We start from the raw sequence: 22,000 nt of genomic DNA, 5'->3' as shown, positions 1-22,000 counted from the left end.
CCACAGTGAACATAAAGTAACTTGTTGGTATAATGAAAAATATTGGTTTAGATTTTACCATTGAGAAGGGAGAGAGAAAAGTTTACCTTGGCTGAGTGCTCCATGGTGACAACCACTTTGGTTCGTGCACTAGACACTAAGTCCATAGCACCGCCCATTCCTTTCACCATCTTGCCCTAAAACAAGGTTTTGAAAAGGAGAGTCAAATGCCTTGGCATATTTACTACAACAGGAGACAATTTAACACAAGAGGAACTTTTTCCTGCACAGAGATAGAGTCATCTCAGAAAGATAACGTTTGCCAGTTTTCTATGCAAAAAGCACTATATTCCATGATCACTGCCAATGACATAACAACATTGTAGGGAAACAAGCAGTCAGTTATAATCTCTTGGCCCATTTCAAGAACTGACTGCACTCTCTAATGTGGGTAGACAGAAACAAAACAAATCAAAACACATGGTCGAAGTCATCTTCGGTATAACGCAATTGAAGACAAAGGAGATATATTCTTTTCTGAATTGGAGCCTAAGCACATGATTATTTTAAGTATGTGACTTGCCTCGCTGACTTCTATGGCATGTCCTTACCATTAAACACGAGTAGTCTCATTGACTGTACTGTTTGAGTCCTTTATTGAACTGGAGTCCAGATGTCCCTGAGACATTAATTAGGTTCATGTGGCATAAAAATTTTAGGCCATATTTTAAAAGCACAATGTTAATCCCTGAATTAATTTAAAGTCAAAGATTTGTATCTGAGAAACAAATAAGTGTTCTATAACTGACTGCAATACTGCTAAGCATCCCCACAGTGAACATAAAGTAACTTGTTGGTATAATGAAAAATATTGGTTTAGATTTTACCATTGAGAAGGGAGAGAGAAAAGTTTACCTTGGCTGAGTGCTCCATGGTGACAACCACTTTGGTTCGTGCACTAGACACTAAGTCCATAGCACCGCCCATTCAACAAAGCTGGGTTTAGCAGGCCAATGCTCAAACCACTGAGCTATCCCTTCCCCCATGTGGTGTCCCATATGTCAGTAAGGCAATGTGGTGCATAGCAATGCTCCATGACATAAAGCACACCATGTATTAGATCATACAGAAAAAAGCTGACACCACTGTCAATTTGGCCGACAACACAAGTGGGAATTTCTTTATGGTAGTGAAACAAACATCCACGGGAAATGGCATAGTTCTGTTTTTGCAAGGTAAAAAACTACTATATAGGGATGTTAAGTAGCAATTAACTTGATAGTCGAGTAGTTGGTAAGCACGTCTGCGTTCAGCCTTTGAAATGTACAAGAGCCCCAAGCGGAGGGCTTTTGCGCATTTCAAAGTTGGAATGCTGCATGGAGCCCAGAGCCAGTGGGGGACTCAGAGTCCTGCGCTGACCCCAAGCTTCATGCTGCACTTTCTCTTTGAAATGCACAAGAGACCCCGCTGGGGAATCTTGTACATTTCAAAGCTGGCACAGTGCATGGAAACTGGGGACAGCTGGGAACTCCCCAGCTGATCCTGGGCTCCCTGCAGCATTCAAAGCAGCAGTGACACATGGAGAAGCTGACCCCAGGCTCCGTGCGGTGCTGCTGCTTTTAAGTACCTCCTTTTACTAACCCTCCCTTCCTGCCTCTATGTAATATGTAATAGAGGCAGTGGGGCGGAGGGGGGGGGGGGAGGGAGAGGGGAGTGACTAGTCAACTATCCAATAAGCATTTACTTACTGGATAGTTGACTAGTCCTTTACATCCCTACTACCAACTGTTAAAGCTGCCCAGATCTTTTTACTTACATTAAATCACTTAAAATATGTTTGATGCCCATAATAATTTGCATCAAATCAAGAAATTTTCATTCAAAATGTATTACTAGCACTTGATTACTAAAGATGCTAATCGGAATTATACTAATCTTCAAAATAAAGATAAAAAATAACTTGGGAGAATTTGCTTCAATGATACATAACAAAGCGTTTGTTTGAAACTGCATTCCTAAAAGGACTGTCGACATTTTCCTCGAGTAAGCACTTCTGGCAGGATACATGGCCAGAACAACCTTTGTCTGCTGCAGGTTCCCAGGGCTGGAGCAGCTCCCTGGCCTGTGGGGACTGCTCTAGTCCCAGCATTTTAACCGGAACTGGTAAGCATCACCTGGTAAGGGTGATGCTTACCTGTTAACTAGTTAATTTTTCACATCCTTATGCTGAAGCCCCCTTACAGGTGCCCTCGGTGGTTTTGTTTCCTTTAGTTATTTGAACAGTTATGTTAACCAGGGCTCAATGTGAAAGGGTGCTGACAGTGGAGCACGGTGAGTCTACAGCTGGAGAAAATCTTTATGGCACAGGCAGGAGGACATTACATCCATCCATATATGTGGAGAAAGTGGTAAACTGAGCTTTTCCCTCTTCCATCAAGTCTGAGCTGCTAATGTTTTGTTTTGTTTAAATCCGTGGTGAAAATGGGGATTTCCTTCCTTCCCCTCATTCACCAGGTTCAGATCCTAATCCAGCAAGGCACTTAAGCACATGCTACCATCAAGCTCCTGAGCAGCTTAATGCTTAAATTGCATTTTGAGAAGCATATGATGCCTAAGGACCATACACTGCCCTCCATCTGTGTGCAGAATTCCTATTATTGGCTCCCCCCCACACACACACACTAGTCATGTGGGAAGGAGAAGAGCAGTTAAATTCTAAATAGGCTGAATAGAAACTGGTTGAAAAAAAACATAACACAGTTATTGGAAGATGTAATGTGCTCTGAAAGTGAATCTTCATATTACTGCAACTGAACATCGCTACCAGGGCTAGATACAGGGCTGCTGAAAAGAGTGTGGAAAACAGGTTGTGAATGTGCTCTCTCTGTGGACCTATTAGTATGGGGTCATGCCAGTGTGTATGCTGGAAAGGAGGGTTAAGTGCTCCCAAAAATCATGATTCACTTTTGTTCCTTTATGCGGAAAATGGACCCTCAGATTGAAGACAAATGAGCAGCTGTTGGTCTGTTCTAAGTGAAAACAGAGCTCTAGGTACCCAGTTATACCTCCTACTATTGTAGCACATTTACAAGAGATTTATTTTACTTTTAAAGCTCAATGCTAGATTTAATTGCAGTCAACATATACCAGATTGTTCGTTAAATGATTTGAGTGCCTTGTGCGCAAAATGAAGCCTGCCTTAAAAATAAATATTTACTTTTCCTGGAAACTGCCTGCAACAGCAGCCAACAGTTGCATGAAATTTCTGCTAAGAGCTAATTAGGGTGGATAGCACTGGGTACTGAAGGCGGCATTAAGCTGAGAGACAGAACTTCACTTAACATAAAAGTTAGAATGTTAATTTCTAATTAATCTCTGTGCATAAGTTTTTTTCCCTGCAGGACAACTGAGTGACATCATCACGTCACTCTGTGTCCCGCCTGCCTCCTCCCTCCTGCTCCCCTCCCCTTTCCCCAGTGCTTGGAAGCCAGGCTGCCATGCTGCAGCCTCCATCCCACCCAACAGTCAGAGGGAGAGAGCCAGGGCTGGGCTAGCCTCAGCCCAGCAGCTGGGGTGGGGAGGAGGCAGGCCAGGACTGCCATGCCTTGACGTGGTCCTCCCCAGCAGCCAGGGGAGAGCTGGGTCTGCCTACCCCCAGAGAGAGGGGGGTTTGTGCATCTAGCAAACAGTGGGTGCAGCCTTCTAGTTTTCTCTTAAATAGGAAACAATGCAGTAGGTACAATAAAGTCACTCTGCAACTTGATTAAACACTATTTAATTACTGTACAACATTTCTATTAAGACTCTGCAGTACATAGTGAGACCAACTTCTTCAGTCAGCTCCTTTGAAAAAAAATTATTTTAAAACTGGCAACTGACAGAAACACATCCTAAAGTTTGTTATACAACCCTTCATGCTTATACATGAGTCAGTGTTTGAGCTTTTGGGGGTGTTTTTCTTTAGATGAGCATTGTAAGCTTCTACTTACATTAATGGAACTTGTGCACTAAAATCTTTCCTTTAGATTTCCAAACTTGTTCAAATTCTGCCTAATAATATGCATTGTAGTAAGAACCTTCATTACCAGAGGTTGGAAGTAGGACGAATATTTTTCATATCAGGAAATACTTACAATGGGGGCAACAATAGTGGTGTGGGGGGGCAGGTAGGATGATGCTTACTGCTTCTCTCCTCCTCCTTTCTATCAGAATAACTGCTACAAAAAGCTCAGGCAGATGGGATGAATTCTCCCTCCCTCCTGCCATCTTTTCAGCACTTCAGGTAAGACTGAATTCAAAGATGCCTTGGGAAATCATAGATCTTGTACACATATTATAAAGATGCACTGCATTTTTTTGTTCCCTATGAGGTTCATGGTGGCTTGCACCTCCCCAAATAGGTTTTCTAAGGATGCTCACTTGGTACAGAGCAGAATCCTATGCCAATCACTGTAATAAAGAATAATCCATAGGGATCCAATGAAAAGAGCTGGGGTGAAGTGTTTATTCACTAAACAAAGAAACAACTCTAATCATTCCTTGGATGATCAAGAAATAAGGAGGAGTTAAGTGAACACATTCCTCCATCACAGGACATGGAGACCAATTCCTTAGTCCATGCTCACTGCTAGTCATATGCCCCTGGCTTAAACAAACTGTAAGTTGCTTATTGCCATAGGTGTTAGAACTAGGTGTGGTTTCCATCGTTTATGAGGTTTAGTTTCGTTTAATGGCTTTCAGGATCCCCATATAAAATTTGTTCCAATACCTAGGCTTACTACATCAGTCAGAGGGAAACTATCAGGATATATTTAACCACTTTGAATGTTGCTTCCCTTTCCTTCATTAGCTAGTGATGAGAAGTTATATGCTTCACTCTCGTCCTGGATTAATAAAAGGGTTGCTTTGGAAACTCTTGCATGCTGTTATGAATGCCTTTTACTTTGAAGCTGTATAAGCCACAATTCTCACACCATCTCCACCCTTGCATGTAGCCATCAAATAACCACAGTAACTGATTTAACTACTCAGAGGTTTCTATTTCTAGTTGACCTTTTAGGTAACTATCTGGAAGGATCTTGAGCAACCTGGGGAAAGAAATGGGAATTTGGCATTAATGCTGATTTATTTCCCTTGCCTTCATGGTATGGAGCTAAGAAAAAGGATGACAAAGCTTACAAAACCAAACAGAGGGAGAGCAGCAGAATCAGGATGACTCTCTTACCTCCCTATCCCTACACTTCAAAGAGATCCAGGTTTGGACTCAGTGGACCTCAGGGGACAGGCTGACACAGGGGCATATATGGGAATCAATTGCTAGTTCCAGTCTCCTTGTTAAGCAAAGGTTAGATTTTGCAGGAAATAATGCATGAGGATAAAAGTGATTGGATCAACATTAACTCTACTCTGGTGCTGTCTCTCCTGGAAGGCATGGGGCCAAAAGGAATGGGGCTTGCGGTGCACTCAAAAGGCAAATTTGAAATCTGCATGCAGAGGTTTCTACTCTGCTTGTCTACTCAGTGAGCCTCAGTGGTATCCAGAGTTCCCAAATCTACATTAGATCCTTCTTTTATAAGGCTGCTATCACCACTCACGTATGTGTATGATTCAAGTGAAATGCACAGCATGTAGAAAGGGATGGTCTGAGCTAAATGCAACAATTAACAGCAAGAAAATGTAATCTGTATTATATGCTTTTGTAAGACTTGAAAAAAATATCAGTAAGCTCTAGGGATGCCCTCAATTACAATGATAAAGAAAAGATCTCAGAGGATAAAGAATGTTTTGTAAAGAAACTAATTATGTGCATATATAAATACTGTAAGCATCACAGTGCACATCAATATACTCTGTTCACAAGGGAAACTATGCATAAAGTAGCTTAACTTCCAAAAAGAAAATCAGTTCTCTTCCAGTATTTTATTTTCCATTTCCTCAATGGAGGAAAGAACTAGAGTGGAGAAAGCTTGAAGATAAATTGCTCTAGAATACACTTGCTCTGTCATTTTTTTCCAGTGACTGCAGGGCCTCAAATGGCATAATTACAGAATTATTGTAATTATATTGCCATCTCTGACAGCTCAATTAGATTTTACTCAGAGAGACTAACTGAAGGAACATTAGCAAGGAATACTGGGAAGTCATTAATGGTATTTTTTGTGGCAGTAGAGTGGGTGAAAGAAATAATGCAGAAGCAAATAGTTAAAAGTCCTTGAATGCCATAATTGTGTAGCTACATGCTATGAGATATACTCCTGGCAAAGAGCTCTTTTAAGAAGTGATATCTAATTTAACTTCTAGATATGTATTTAGCCATTAAATAGGTCACTTGATATCCAAAAGTACTAAACACCTATTTCCCTTTAAACTTACAACAAAACATGGAATTAAAAGACAATAGATACAATTTTTCAAAGAGTCTTCCAACAGAATTTAGCTTAAGTAATTTACAAACTTTCAAAAAATTTACCCTGTATCTTTTGTCTAAAATTTAGCATGCCAAAAAAACAAAACAAAACAAAAAAAACCCCTGTGCTGGAGATGTTAAATATTTATTTTCTAGAACCGAAAAGTAATTTAAAATAGGACATATGCCTAAAGGAAAGTTTGTCAATTTTTATGAAGTTATTTTCCCATAAAACTAATTCAAAATGACTGTTGGCACTGAATTAAAACAGAAAAGTGAATTCAAATGAATGTGCATCTCAAGAGATACTTAAGCCAATCTCTTAATGCTGTACAGAACTCAAATGCACACACTCTATGAAGATGAAAGGGCTGGAGCACGTCAAGTTAAGCTTTCCATTTAGCTGTACATGGCCCCACCAAAATGTAGTTCATGTTGTGCAGTGACTGTTAAATGTTAATTCCAAGAACTGCGTACGTAACATCCATGCTCAAACAGTGATTATGGCTCCACAGTTAAGGGTGAAACTGCCATTCCATTCTAGAACTAACCCTGCGAGCAAGAATTTTTTGACATATGTTCTGGTTTTGAAATAGGCAGTGAACATTTTTTGTTGGAAAAAAATGTTCAGTGTAGGAAACTGTGTAAGTCTTTTATTTATTTCCTCCCCAATAAAAAGTCTGGGAGAGCACCCAAAACTATCCTGATTATTTTCAGAGGTGGTAAATGTATAGGTCTGTTTCAGCTAAGCCAACAAGGAGTCCTGTGGCTAGGGCCAATCAGAAGGGAAGGGGAGGCAAGAGGTTCATTTGGTCTGGGCCTCAAGCTCAAAGAGGGCCTCAAATTTAGACACTTGTTAATTTTTTTTTTTTTTTGGCATTTAATGAGTTTCACAACTTGTTTTAATGAGCTAGAAAAGCATTTGTTAAATAAAATATTCGTATTATGTCTTACTTTTTGTGTGTGTCTTATTTTGTTTTTATGTGCCAATGCACTCCCGGCCCCAGTCCCAAGGAGTCCCCGCCACCCTTCACTGCTTCCTTTGTATCAGAGGCAGCACCTGGGGTGGCAAATGAAGCCAGTCCACCAGGGGAGCCAGTTTAAAAACCAGCTTCTCTTGTGGGACTAGCTGCCTGGACCCCCCGCAGACAGGGGCTGCTTCGCAGCAGCCTCCCCTTCTCTCCCATCTGCTGTGCTGCTGCCTCTGCTAGAGGCAGCAGTGCGTGGGGGTGTGTGGCACCATGGAGCACCAGCTCCCGCCTGCCTCACCCCCACCTCTATAGGAGGTGCAGGGGGGGCAGGCAGTCCACAGAGCCAATATGAGTAGGGAGCTGGCTTGAGAGCCAGCTTACCGTGCGTACTAGCGACAGCCTACCCCCCTCATTGCTGAGTGGTGGGGATGGAGGTGCAGGTGGCTTTTAAGCCAGTGCCTCAGTGGCACCTGCTTCTGCTCCCCCCTTTCTGCCTCTGATACAGATTATAAGGGCTCTGCAGGATTTACAGGTGTGTATTTGTTGGGAGGCAGGCAAGTGGAACTACAAAGCTGATCTACATTATGTGCTTCACTTAGAAAGCAGATGTTTCTAAGGAAGTTAATGCTGTTGCCTATAATTTAAATAATGTCATCACTTGGAAACTATAGAACTCAGATAAGTATAAGATTCCAGGTAACTGCAGGTTAGCCAGTCTTGAATTAACAGATCTACTCCCACCATATTTTCTACTACATGCCTAATTAGTTTCAGACAGTTTGGGGTAGCTGCTCCAAGTGCATTGGGAATAAGCCAGGAACATTCACAGATGTACAAATTCAATGCACTTAATTCGCCTAAATATTTTGCCTTTATATATCACTTAGTTGCTCACATTACCTATAATAATGATGAAAGAAGTATGCTTCTCATAGAATGTCTTGCCTCTTAATGTATAATTTAGAAGTTAGAAATAAATTTGGAATGCTCAGTGTTCATAGAGACCATTAGACATGATAAATGGGAAAGATTGATCAGGTATGTTATCAAGCCCACTCTATGTCAGTGAAGAAATGGTCCTTACAACACAATTTCTCATACTTTTTCCTAATTTTAAATGTCTTAAATATGGCACCTTCTGCAACTTCACTTGGAAAGTTATTCTACAGTTGAATAAATATCATCGAGCTTTTTTCTAGATATTTTCCAACTTAATTCCTGCTGTGACTTTACTGACTTCAGCGGAGTTATACCAAAAATGAAAATTGTAAAAGAGAACTCAGAAAGACGAGGCTGTTGAAACATATTAGTGCTGCAGCTAGTTTATAACACACACAAATCACTATTCAATTTCATATTAAATCTCTGCTTTAAACCTGACATCAACTAATTTCTCAAGTTTCTAGGCGGACGTCAGAAAAAGGCCAAAAATCCATATTCTACAGGGAAATACAGTAGATTTGGCAGTGTCACCTATTATTCTTACATTTTCAGTCATACCCTCCCTATCAGTAAGAAGGAAATTCACACTGATCTTCACTGACAGATACAATGCATACTAGAGTTGTGTAAAATATTAATATCAGCAGCAACGAGGTGGAAAAGTACAGTTGTTGAATGGTTACAACAAAAGAAACCTTTCACGGTTTCACTGAGAATTATTTAGAGAGAGGAGTTTTACAGGTGAAAATTGCTAGTGTGCCAGGAAAATAGGTTGGTGACTAGGGAAAATCCTGATTAAACAAACTCTTCGGAAAATCCCAGTTTCAAATGCGAACAATCTCTACAATCACAGGCAGGTCTACACTTTAAATGCTGTTTCAGCACAACTACACTGATTCAACTAAGCCAGTTATGCATAAGTGAATATGCTTCTGTGCTGACAGTGAGAGGTGGTAGCTTTGTTGATGGAAGAAGCTCTCCCAGATAAAGACATCTGCACTGAGGAGTTAAGGTCAGTGTATCTATGTAGAACGATGTACTTAAACCAGCATAAGTCCGAATTGCAGATCTGGCAAAAATAACTGTATTATGACTTTTCGTGTATGCTGGTAGTGGTTTGGACATTGACCCAAAATGAAGTCAGTTCATACACTGAAAGCCTACAATCCATAGTCCTGATCCTACAAATATCCAAGTAGTCCTGGTAAAAATAGTGGGACTATATACATGCTTAAAGTTAAGCACATGCAGAAGTCCTTGCAGAATCAGGCCAAGTGACATACATAGACAAACATGGAAAAACCACAGCATATGGAAAATCTAAAAGGAAGATTCCCTTATTTATTATATATATATATTTTACTGTTTACTATTAGAGCATCAGCTCACTCAAAGTCTAATCCAAAGCCCACTGAAATAAATAAAAGTCTCTCCACTGACTTGATTTAGCTTTGTATCTGGTCCAAAAGTAGCAACTATGTTGTTTTTCTAATGCACTGAAAGACCAGATCTTCAACTCACCTGAAATAGAGAAGGAAAAAGGATCCTTATCCAAGACATGAATAAATGTAGTTTAAGACAGGGTGAAAAATTACCACTTAAGGTATAGCATAACTTTCTATGCTACACTGACATCTACAGATAGCAAATTAAAATAAAATGCTATTAAATTGGAATTGGCCTTTTTTATAGCTTCCCTGCAAAGTTAATCTTCAATAGGGGTAAGTATTTTTGTACTGTGGCTTTCTTTCCATTAGATGGATTCCATCATTAACCCTTTAATCCTGTCATTCCTGAGGCTACTGCAAGTTAGATCTGGAACAGTACAGCATTACAATTTTAGACTAATATTTCGAAAATTTCAAGACAATTTTTTCCAAACATGACTTAGCTGTTGGGTGCCCAAATTGAGACCCCATAGACAGCCCTGATTTTCAAAGCGTGCACTCAGCTTTCTGCAAATAGGCACCTTTCAGATGTCTCAAGTTGGACACCGAAAAATGGAGGCTTCCAAAATTGCTAGTTGCTTTTGAAATCCAAATGTTTCAGATTAAAATCAGTTTTTAAAAAGCAAAAGTAACTTTTGTTATTGCTTCAATTTTTATTACAGCCAATGTGCTTTGTGAGCTGCATCAATTATGCCACAACCAGGAGAGGTCATGGACAAGTAGCTCTGCAACTTCCTTTGTTATTGCTCCATAAAAAAAAGGTAACAATATACATTCCCCCGCAGCACCCTTGTCTGAAGGCAGAGTCTGTCTAAGTAGCCAAAGGTCTGACCCACTACTAAGGTGGCTGAATATGCCATCCTAGGATACGTCTATGCAGCAGAGCTAAAGCTGAAATAAGCTATGCAACTTGAGCTGCGTCAATTGCGTAGCGTAAGTCATAAGAACATAAGAACATAAGAATGGCCGTACTGGGTCAGACCAAAGGTCCATCTAGCCCAGTATCCTGTCTACCGACAGTGGCCAGCACCAGGTGCCCCAGAGAGGGTGGACCAAAGACAATGATCAAGCGATTTGTCTCCTGCCATCCCTCTCCAGCCTCTGACAGAGGCCAAGGACACCATTTTATCCCCTGGCTAATAGCCTTTTATGGACCTAACCTCCATGAAATTATCAAACTTCTCTTTAAACTCTATTATAGTCCTAGCCTTCACAGCCTCCTCTGGCAAGGAGTTCCACAGGTTGACTACACGCTGTGTGAAGAAGAACGTTCTTTTATTGGTTTTAAACCTGATCCCCATTAATTTCATTTGGTGTCCTCTAGTTCTTCTATTTAGGGAACTAATAAAAAACTTTTCTTTATCAGCCTTCTCCACACCACTCATGATTTTATAGACCTCTATCATAGCCCCCATCAGTCTCCTCTTTTCTAAACTGAAAAGTCCCAGTCTCTTTAACCTCTCTTCATATGGGACCCGTTCCAAACCCCTAATCATTTTAGTTGCCCTTTTCTGAACCCTTTCCAAGGCCAAAATATCTTTTTTGAGGTGAGGAGACAACATCTGTACACAGTATTCAAGATGTGGGCGTACCATAGTTTATACAGGGGCAGTAAGATATTCTGGGTCCTATTTTCTATCCCTTTCCTAATAATTCCTAGCATCCTATTTGCCTTTTTGACCGCCACTGCACACTGCGTGGAAGTTTTCAGAGAACTGTCCACGATAACTCCAAGATCTCTTTCCTGGTTTGTCATAGCCAAATTAGCCCCCATCATACTGTACGTATAGTTGGGGTTATTTCTCCCATGTGCATTACTTTACACTTATCCACATTAAATTTCATTTGCCATTTTGTTGCCCAATCACTCAGTTTGGTGAGATCTTCTTGGAGTCCCTCACAGTCTGCTTCTGTCTTGACTATCCTAAACAGTTTTGTATCATCTGCAAACTTTACTACCTCACTGCTTACCCCTTTCTCTAGATCATTTATGAATAAGTTGAAAAGGATTGGTCCCAGGACTGACCCTTGGGGTACACCACTAGTTACCCCTCTCCAATCTGAAAATTTACCATTTATTCCTACCCTTTGTTTCCTGTCTTTTAACCAGTTCTCAATCCAAGAAAGGACCTTCCCTCTTATCCCATGGCCATGTAATTTACACAAGAGCCTTTGGTGAGGGACCTTGTCAAAGGCTTTCTGAAAATCCAAGTATACTATATCTACTGGATCCCCCTTGTCCGCATGTTTGTTAACTCCTTCAAAGAACTCTAATAGACTAGTAAGACAGGATTTCCCTTTACAGAAGCCATGTTGACTTTTGTCCAACAAATTATGTTCTTCTACATGCTTCACAGTTTTATTCTTTACTATTGTTTCTACTAACTTGCCCGGTACTGAAGTTAGACTTACTGGTCTGTAATTGCCAGGATCGCCTCTAGAGTCCTTTTTAAATATTGGTGTCACGTTCGCTACCTTCCAGTCATTAGGTACGGAAGCTGATTTAAAGGATAGATTACAAACCACAGATAATAGCTCAGCAATTTCCCATTTGCATTCTTTTAGAACCCTTGGATGAATGCCATCTGGTCCCGGAGATTTGTTAACATGAAGTTTTTCTACTTCTTCCAAAACCTCCTCTAATGACACTTCAATCTGGGACAGTCCTCAGATTTACCCCCCACAAAGGACGGTGCAGATTCAGGAATCTCCCCAACGTCCTCAGCCCTGAAGACTGAAGCAAAGAAATCATTTAGTTTCTCCGCAATGGCTTTATCGTCCTTGATTGCTCCTTTTATAGCTCGATCATCTAGGGGACCCACAGGTTTTTTAGCAGGCTTCCTGCTTCTAATGTACTTAAAAAACATTTTGTTATTTCTTTTTGAGTTTTTGGCTAGCTGTTCCTCAAAATCTTTTTTCGCTTTTCGTATTACATTTTTACACTTGATTTGACAGTGTTTATGTTCTCTTCTATTTATCTCACTAGGATTGGACTTCCACTTCTTAAAAGATACCTTTTTTTCCCCTCGCTGCTTCTTTTACATGGTGGTTAAGCCACGGTGACTCTTTTTTAGGTCTCTTGCTATGTTTTTTAATTTGGGGTATACATTTAAGTTGGGCCTCTATTATGGTGTCTTTAAAAAGTTTCCATGCAGCTTTCAGGGATTTGGCTCTAGTCACTGTGCCTTTTAATTTCTGTTTAACTAACCTCCTCATTTTTGTGTAATTCCCCTTTTTGAAATTAAATGCCATGGTGCTGGACTGCTGAGGTGTTCTTCCCACCACAGGAATGTTGAATGTTATTATATTATGGTCACTATTCCCAAGCGGTCCTGTAACGGTTATATCCTGGACCTGATCCTGCACTCTACTCAGGACTAAATCGAGAATTGCCTTTCCCCTTGTGGGTTCCTGCACCAGCTGCTCCAAGAAGCAGTCATTTAAGCCATTGAGAAATTTTATCTCCGCTTCTCTTCCTGAGGTGACATATATCCAGTCAATATGGGGGTAATTAAAATCCCCCACTATTACAGAGTTCTTTATTTTGGTAGCCTCTCTAATCTCCCTTAGCATTTCAATGTCAGTATCACTGTCCTGGTCAGTTGGTCGGTAATATATCCCTACTGCTAATTTCTTATTATTGGAGCATGGAATTACTATCCATAGCGATTCTATTGAACATGTTGATTCACTTAATATTTTTATTTCGTTTGATTCTACATTATCTTTCACATACAGTGCCACTCCGCCACCCACCCGGCCTGCTCTATCCTTTCGATATATTTTATATCCCGGTATGATTGTGTCCCACAGATTTTCCTCATTCCACTAGGTTTCAGTGATGCCTATTATGTCAATCTCCTCATTTAATACGATGTACTCTAGTTCACCCATTTTATTAGTCAGACTCCTAGCATTTGTGTACAAGCACTTTAAAAATTTGCCACTGCTTATTTGTCTGCCCTTCCCTGATGCATTGGATTCCTTTGTATGCGGTTGTTTGTCTGCCCTGGCCCATGGTTCGCCCTCTCCCCTCCTCTCTTTCTGACTACAGCTTAGAGAATCTCTATCAATGGATTCTCCCCTAAGGCTGTGTCCAGACTCAGGGGTTTTTTCGAAAAAAAGTAGCCTTTTTTCGAAAAAACTTCACCTGCGTCTAGACTGCAGCCGCGTTCTTTCGAAATTAAATCGAAAGAATGCGGCTTTTCTTTCGACGGTGGTAAACCTAATTCCACGAGGAAGAACACCTTCTTTCGAAAGTGCTCTTTCGAAAGAAGGCGTTCTTGAAAGCAAACAGGCTTTTTAGAAAGAGAGCATCCAGACTCACTGGGTGCTTTCTTTCGAAAAAGCGGCTTGCTTTTTCGAAAGTTCCGCGTGCAGTCTAGACGCTCTCTTTCGAAAGAGGCTCTTTCGAAAGTATCTTTCGAAAGAGCCTCTTTCAAAAGAGGCTTGCAGTCTAGACATAGCCTAAGAGAAGTCTCCCTCCGATTTACGCACATCTCTGCACCAATCGGCTTTCCCCCATCTCTTAGTTTAAAAACTGCTCTACAGCCTTTTTAATGTTTAGTGCCAGCAGTCTGGTTCCACCCTGGTTTAGGTGGAGCCCATCCTTCCTGTATAGGCTCCCCCTCTCCCAAAAGTGTCCCCAGTTCCTAATAAATCTAAACCCCTCTTCCCTACACCATCATCTCATCCACGCATTGAGACTCTGAAGCTCTGCCTGCCTACCTGGCCCTGTGCGTGGGACTGGAAGCATTTCCGAGAATGTCACCATAGAGGTCCTGGATTTCAGTCTCTTTCCTAGCAGCCTAAATTTGGCCTCCAGGACATCTCTCCTACCCTTCCCTACGTCATTGGTACCTACATGTACCATGACCACCGGCTCCTCCCCAGCACTACACATAAGTCTATCTAGATGCCTCGAGAGATCCGCAACCTTCGCACCAGGCAGGCAAGTGACCATACGGTTCCCCCGGTCATTGCAAACCCAACTATCTAAGTTTCTAATGATCGAATCACCCACTACTAACACCTGCCTCTTCCTAACTGGCATTCCCTCCCCCTCAGAGGTCTCCTCAGTGCGAGAGGATACCGCAACATCCTCTGGGAGTAGGGTCCCAACTATGGGATGGTTTCCCTCTGCCCCCATTAAATGCTCTGTTCCCTTGAGACTTTCATCCTCCTTAAGAGCACTAGGGCTCTCAGCCTGGAGGTGGGACTGTACTACAGTGTCCCGGAAAGTCTCCTCCCTTAGCTCCTCGAGTTCAGCCACCCTGGCCTCCAAAGCCCGAACTCTGTCTCTGAGGGTCAGGAGCTCCTTGCAACGGGTGCACACACATGCCACCCGCCCACAGGGCAGGTAATCATACATGTTACACTCGACACAAACAGGATAGCCCCCACTCTGCTGCTGGGCTTCTGTCTCCATTTTTCTAATGAATAAGTTTAAGTATAAACTGGGATTCTTTTTAAACCTCTGGAGTATAGATTATTCTAAGACTTATGTTTTAAAGAAGGTCAGAAGTCACTAGTGCCCTCTAACCTCCCCCTCTAAACTCCCTCTCCAAACTCTCCTGTTAGCTGTTCCTGTTCCCGTTCTCCCTGGTCGCTGAGTCACAGGCTTATATAGCTCCTCCCCCTCCTCCCGACTGAGGCTCAGCCAATTAACAGAGGCTTCTAGATTTCAAACCTTTTAGAAGCTCCTTCAAACAAACCAACCAACCAACCAACCAACCCAAACCAAACCACATAAACACAAGCTCAGCACACTGCAAATAACTCCCCCCCACACAAACACACACTCCAGACAGCCACTTACCACAAGGTCCCGTTTTTACTCCTCCTTTACCTGGAGAACTCCCTCTCCAAACTCTCCTGTTAGCTGTTCCTGTTTCAGTTTTAGGAACTGTCTACACAGCAGGAAGTTTGAGAAAGAGCACTCTTCCTCCGACTTCCCTTACTCATTGTAAAATGAGGGTTACAGGAGTCGGAGTAAGAAGTCCTCCAGCTTGACAGTATTTTGACATGTTGAAATAACTGCTGGTAGTGTAGATGTGGACTATGTTATTTTGGAATAACCTTAGTTATCTTCTCCCTTTACTACCTGCTATACCTGCACAACACAGCACGGAATTGCCTATAGCTTGTGAAGCACTTTGGGATCACTGAGAATGAAAGGTGGCATAAACACAACTGAAAATTAATAGTTATTGTGTATGTTTTTGTGTGTGTCATGTGTTCATTTACATGAGCCTGTCCTCCAAATCCAAAACCACTAAGTGAATTATAGCACTGACTACCGTATCAGACTTTAAATTACAGCAGAAGAACATGCAGAGATAGAGTTAATTTTCTTAGTTATGAGTTTTAATTCTTTAAAGTTGACTATAGATGATGCAGCTGTACTTACAGATATCTTTGACAATTGGAACACCTAGTGTTCCATCTCCAGAAAGAGAGACATACCACTTTTTAAGTGCACTGTATCTAATATTCTTGTCAGCAAGTTAAAGAAGTATGGATTGGATAAGTGGACTGGCTAGACTGTCAGGCCCAACAGGTAGTGATCAATGACTCGATAGCTGGTTGGTGGTCAGTTTCAAGCAGAGTGCCCCTAGGATCAGTTCTAGGACTGATTTTGTTCAACATAAGCTATGTCTATACTGCAGAGATTTTCCAGGATACTGGAGGTATCCCAGAAAAAACTCTGCCGCATCCAAGGAATGCATCCGCTTTTTCGGAACAGTTTCCAAAAAAGGAGGTGCATTCTTTCCAAAACAGGACTTTTTTTCTGAAGTTTGGCACTGTGTAGATGGACCAAATTTCAGAAAAACCTCTTTTAAAGGAAAAAAAAAAGGCAGAAAAAGATACGCAAATTCTTAACGGCAATTTGTGTTTCCTTTTCCAACTTTTCCCTACAGTGTAGACATAGACATCTTTATTAATGACCTGGATGAGGGGATGGATTGCACCCTCAGCAAATTTGTGGATGACACTAAGCTAAGGGGAGAGGTAGATACGTTGGAGGGCAGGGATAGGGTCCAGTGACCTAGACAGATTAGAGGATTGGGCCAAAAGAAATCTGATGAGGTTCAACAAGGACAAGTGCAGAGGCCTGTCCTTGGGATGGAAGAATCCCAAGCATTGTTACAGGCTGGGGACCGAATGGCTAAGTAGCAGTTTGTAGCCAGACAGACCAACCCCCCATATCATCCATCTTATTTGCCTCTCTGAAGCATACAGGGCAGAGAAGGAGCAGTAAAATCAGCATAGTCTATGCTGGCTTATCTGATCCTGAGAAGCTGAAAACATAGATATGTGGAGAGAGAGCGATTAAGTCAATAGGCTGGCCTCGAGGCTGCGAGAACTGCCCCGGCTGGCACCCATGTTGATTCGAACACACACACAGTCCCTGGGAGAGGAATTTCCCACTGAGAAAAGAATCCCCAGTAATTCCAATTTAGTTATCTCTCTTACAAGTGTAAATTAAGTTAACAACTCCCTTGTAAGAACTGGTCTCACAAAAGGCAGACCAGCACTATTTGGCATCACAGATAAGAAAGAGAAATACGTGACCCAAAATGGGTATAAAAGATGGGTCCAGCACACACTCACGTTGAGTGTCATTCTACCCTCTACCTGCTGGTCGGGTTAGGTGTTTGACCTCCCGAGGTTCTATGGGGATGCCCACCTTGTATTTTCGTCTTCCCTAGGAATTGAGGGACCGGCCCTGGCCTGACATGTTGGAGTCGAGAGGCACAGAAGGGGGTAAAAATTGTACCTGGATGTGGTCCTCTGTCTTAAGTGTACACATAGAAAAAGTAAGCTGTTACTTGGTACCATTATTTCTATTTTTCTATATTTATCTTCTTTGTAACCATTTTTAAGATCTATATTTTGCTAGTAGTTAAGAAATAGAGCAATAGCCATTGTAACCATATGATTTATAAGTTTCCTCAATAAACCTGTAACTGTTTAAGTTTTAACCTGACTCCTTCAGTTGCTGTAACAGAACCAGGCACAATTTAAAAAGAACTTCAGCCGGTCATTAGAGACAGTATAGGAAGAGCTTGAGCGTTTGGATTTGTGTCACACCCAGGTGGCAAAATCCGTTGGGGCACTTCTCAGCCTCCCCGAGGCTGCCCGCTGTGAAGGAATCACAGATTCTAGCAGCTAAAATATGAAGTGTAATAAGCTCTTCCTGTACACTTATTGGGGCGCCCATCAACCTCTTCCAGGTTGCCCACTGCAAGGGACCCCGGTCTCAGCAGTTGAAGTCTCGGGTGTATAGTATATATATACACACACACACACTACACACTGCCCTGACCGTCGGCTGACACAGTTCGGCCGAAAAGGACCAGGGGATTACAGTGGATGACAAGCTTGACTCCCGAGGTCTCTTCCAGCCCTATGATTCTATTGGCATGCTTATTTAAAGTACCAGTTGAGAAGGCATACATCCACAGTGCAATATTCTGTGTATTCATTAGCTACATTCTGTTGTTCCTATGTTCCAGAAAAGGTATTTTGTTAAATCAGAAACATTATGTAGAGCAGAACATGCCATCTTCACATTAGTAATGGTAATTCAGCAGAAAAAAGTTTGGAAGAAATTTGTATCTATTGACACACAACCTACAGAAGTACTCTTTAAGATTCATCAACTTTTGCCACAGGGTATCTCTGTCTCCGGTTCAATGGTTTATCTGCTATTACATCATATCAGCAGCACCAGTATTTATTATATTAATATTAATGAATCCCTTGCAGGCTTAATCCATCACTTTTAATCGCTTTTCCCCTCTGCTCTTAAAGCTTGATATTTAATGGCTTGGGGCGGTTTTAGCAATGCAAAAGCATCATTAGTCAAAGAAACCAGCCTGGTAGTCAATATCAGATCCCCTTCTAGACTTTTTTTGATCAAGGTGATATACAGCTTACTTGACTATGTAGGGAACTTAGAAAAATAGAGAATTAAAGATACTGCAGAAATGTAGTGTGTCATTATTTTTAAACATTCTACAGCGGTCTTTAACAAAAAAATCAATACTTACCAACCATTATCACAATGTGATTTCACAAATATTGGCAAACGTCAACTTTTTAATTGAAACCACGGCATACCTCTATTATCTACACAAAATTAAGTATTTTCTGTAGCAAGTCGCACCTGATAAAAATTCCTGTGGTTGAAGAAGTGGGACTCTCTTCTGTTCATTTCCAAGATGCATTTTGAAAATGGTATAGACAAAGTAATTGGTGGCCATGTTTTAGTGCCTTTAGACAGCCTGGCACATCACCAAAACAACTGGCAGTGTAGTTGTGGTGGGTATATATAGATGGGGCAAAGTAGTGAACCTTTCTCTGATCCAAGCCACTGACATGTGCATCAAACAGTCCTGGTGTCTGAAGCCCAGCACTGATCATAGATTTGAAAGGAGCAACCAACATCAGTGCTTTTACACTGTTATGATACTGCTTACTCAAGTTGCAGCAGGAGGTGTTCACATGTGTACATCTCTCCCTATCTCAAGCACAGATCAGGCATGTATAGAGGCTAGCAATGAAGGTAAGGTGACCTGAAGCTTATATTCCATAGGGATAAGAAGGAGAAGCAGCAATGCAGGGACAGCAACCATAATTTCCTTGGATCAGGAGAGAAAATCTTAACTCCTCTGTTCTCTCATTATCCGTTTCTTTGCACTGGCTAAGAGAAGGGTCCACTGGGACATGACACCCAGGAGGGATCCCTCTTTTCCAGGTTGTAGGAAATGGAATACATATAGTTTTTGCAGCTACAAACTCCCAGGTTGATAGCTACAGCAGGTGAGAAAGTGGGAGGGACACACACACAGAGAAGTGGGTGCTGGGTTGTTGAGGAAGATGGATAAAGTGCTGAGTGATTCTCAGCCATGGAAGAGAGAGATGACTGCTAGAGAGGAGAGACAGAGACAGGAAAAAAAGATTAGGGAGAAGGAATCAGACTATAACACAAGAATTGGGGGGTGGAAATATTCCCAAGAAAAGAGATGCTGGAATAGACAACAGAAAAAGATAAACTAGCAGAAGTAAAAACAATATGGAGACAAAGTGAAAGGAGATATAGTCCAGTCTGGAAAGGCGGCAGTGATGAGGGTATGAGCAATACCTGCAGTGAAGGTCCCACCTCAGAGATGCTAAGGAATGAGCCTGGGATGGTGTGAGCTAAAAAAACTTGAGGAAGGGCTGAAGTGGAACCTTAAGAGGCAAGCAAATATCATCAGTGGCCCTGAGGGAAGAAGAAAGTCAATGTGGCAGGCAAAGGATATAAACCTTCTTGTTTTATGCAGTCAGCCTGTCATCAAGAACCTGTGGTTAGGAACAAGCTCCCCCCCCCTTACCATGAGCAGACCAGTATCCAAGGCAACATACTGCTCTTCTTACCTCAAAACTGCTATGGGAGCCCCACTTCCATTTAAAGAAGGGAGGGAGGAAAGGGCTACAATTATTTTAACGATCCTTCCTAGTTCATTTCCTCATTATGAATGTATGCAAATACATATCTAAGCAGCAGTGTGAGAGTGGTATCAAGCTGTTAAAGAAGAGCAAGACAAGTTTCACTAAGATACTTATTCAAAACTTGAAGGCTGGGATTATTACTTGCCTTCAACTGATGGAAATACCACCAGACAGAGACTAAGGGCATATAAAAATGATGAAACTATGAAAATCTAAAGCTAAGTGAAAAATGATGCAATAATGTGAAACTTTAAGTTCCCTTGATCATTAGCTTCTTGCAGTAAAAAATATATCTGTATATTACTCAACATAAATCTCGCAACAAAAAGGATATATAGAGCTCTGTGAAGTTACCTAATCATGATGACATATGATCTTATTTAAACCAGCTCCCCTTGTGGATCAGTTGCCTGCCGCCCTGCGCTGCCGCCTCTGATACAGACGCAGCAGCGTGAGGTGGCAACAGCCCCTGTCCATGGGGAGTCTGAGCTCCCCAAAGACAGAGGCTTCTTCGTGGGATCAAAGCAGCCTCTGTCTGCAGAGAGCTCAGACCCCCAGTGGACAGGGGCTGCTACCATGAAGTAGCCTTTGCACACAGAGGGTCCAGGCTCACTTCAGACAGAGGCTGTTCCGTGAGATGCAGAGGCAGCAACGGGGCGGAGGGGGGGAATGCAAGATATAGAGGCAGCAAGAGAGGGGAATGCAGGTAGCAGACAGGATTAACCAATACATTTAAACTGATCAGTTAATCGTATAGTCGACTATAGATTGACATCCCTAATGCTCACAATCCACAGATGTGTTAGTATACAGACTGTCCAATTGAAAGGTATCAATAAAGAACATTAGTCTAAGATAAACTAATGCTTAGAGTTCATTTGGCTAAGGACTCTAACCGTAACAATGTCCAGATTAAAATTAAAACCTCAGATTGCACCTTAAGCAAAAGCACTATAGCTGTAGACACTGTTGGTCTCCTTGTACCATTACAAGACTACTGTAAGTGAGCAAAGAGAAAATACTCCTTCCTATGTGGCAACTTTTTGAGTCCTTAAATCCAGATGGGCCATAGAGCACCAAGAAATATATGGAGAGACTTCTGCAGATAGACTAACTGTTGATATAAACTTTTAGCACAATCTAAATGATAATAAATAATAATAATAATAGTAATAATAGTGACATACACTAGTAAAAACTCTTGAACTATGACCCTAATCCAGGGTTCTCTAATTCATGGCCCACGCCCCAAGTAGTTCCACAATCTGGCCCATGTGCAGCTGCCATTACGTGAGTTCCTGTGGCACTGGGGCGTGTCTGTACCTTTTCCCCAAGTCCAGTGCCTGCTCTCTCTCTTCCTGCCCCTACTCTGTCCTCTGTCCCTCATTACAACCTTCTCCCAAACACCATTTCCCCCGAGGGACATGGCCTTGGGGATTGCCAGGGGGTGCACTGTGTGGTGGAAGCAGGGGTTGCGTGCCCTTGCATTCATCATGGCTCCCACTGGAGAGTGCTGGAGGACCCAATCCCTGTTACCAGCCCCAGTCCGCCCAGGGCTCTGCAGACTAATCTGAATATGGAGGAAATGTGCCATCCATAGGATGGATGGTGGCTGCCCCAAAACATCCTAAAGATGGGATGGCTCTGCACACACTTCCCCTGGGCCACAGAGATGCGCCAGCAGCAGCTCTCTAGCCTCGCTACGCTGCTGGTGATGGTGGCAAGGGTCCCCTGAAGGGTGGGATTAAATCACC

At 42.0% G+C, this 22,000-nt stretch overlaps 1 protein-coding gene across 1 annotated transcript in view; it reads right to left on the bottom strand.

Moving 5' to 3' along the window:
- Nucleotides 1-22,000, bottom strand: part of OXCT1 (3-oxoacid CoA-transferase 1) — a 132,445-nt gene that overhangs the window by 28,618 nt on the left and 81,827 nt on the right. The window contains exon 14 of the mRNA XM_075932505.2: nucleotides 87-176. Coding sequence (XP_075788620.2) covers nucleotides 87-176 — 90 coding nt within the window. The remainder of the gene's footprint in view (nucleotides 1-86; nucleotides 177-22,000) is intronic.

Source organism: Pelodiscus sinensis, chromosome 6, assembly GCF_052426305.1.
Source record: "Pelodiscus sinensis isolate ZL-2025 chromosome 6, ASM5242630v1, whole genome shotgun sequence".
NCBI classification, from domain to species: Eukaryota; Metazoa; Chordata; order Testudines; family Trionychidae; genus Pelodiscus; species Pelodiscus sinensis.
The sequence above is the reverse complement of the archived record's forward strand: the minus strand, read 5'-3'. Positions and strand labels throughout refer to the sequence as shown.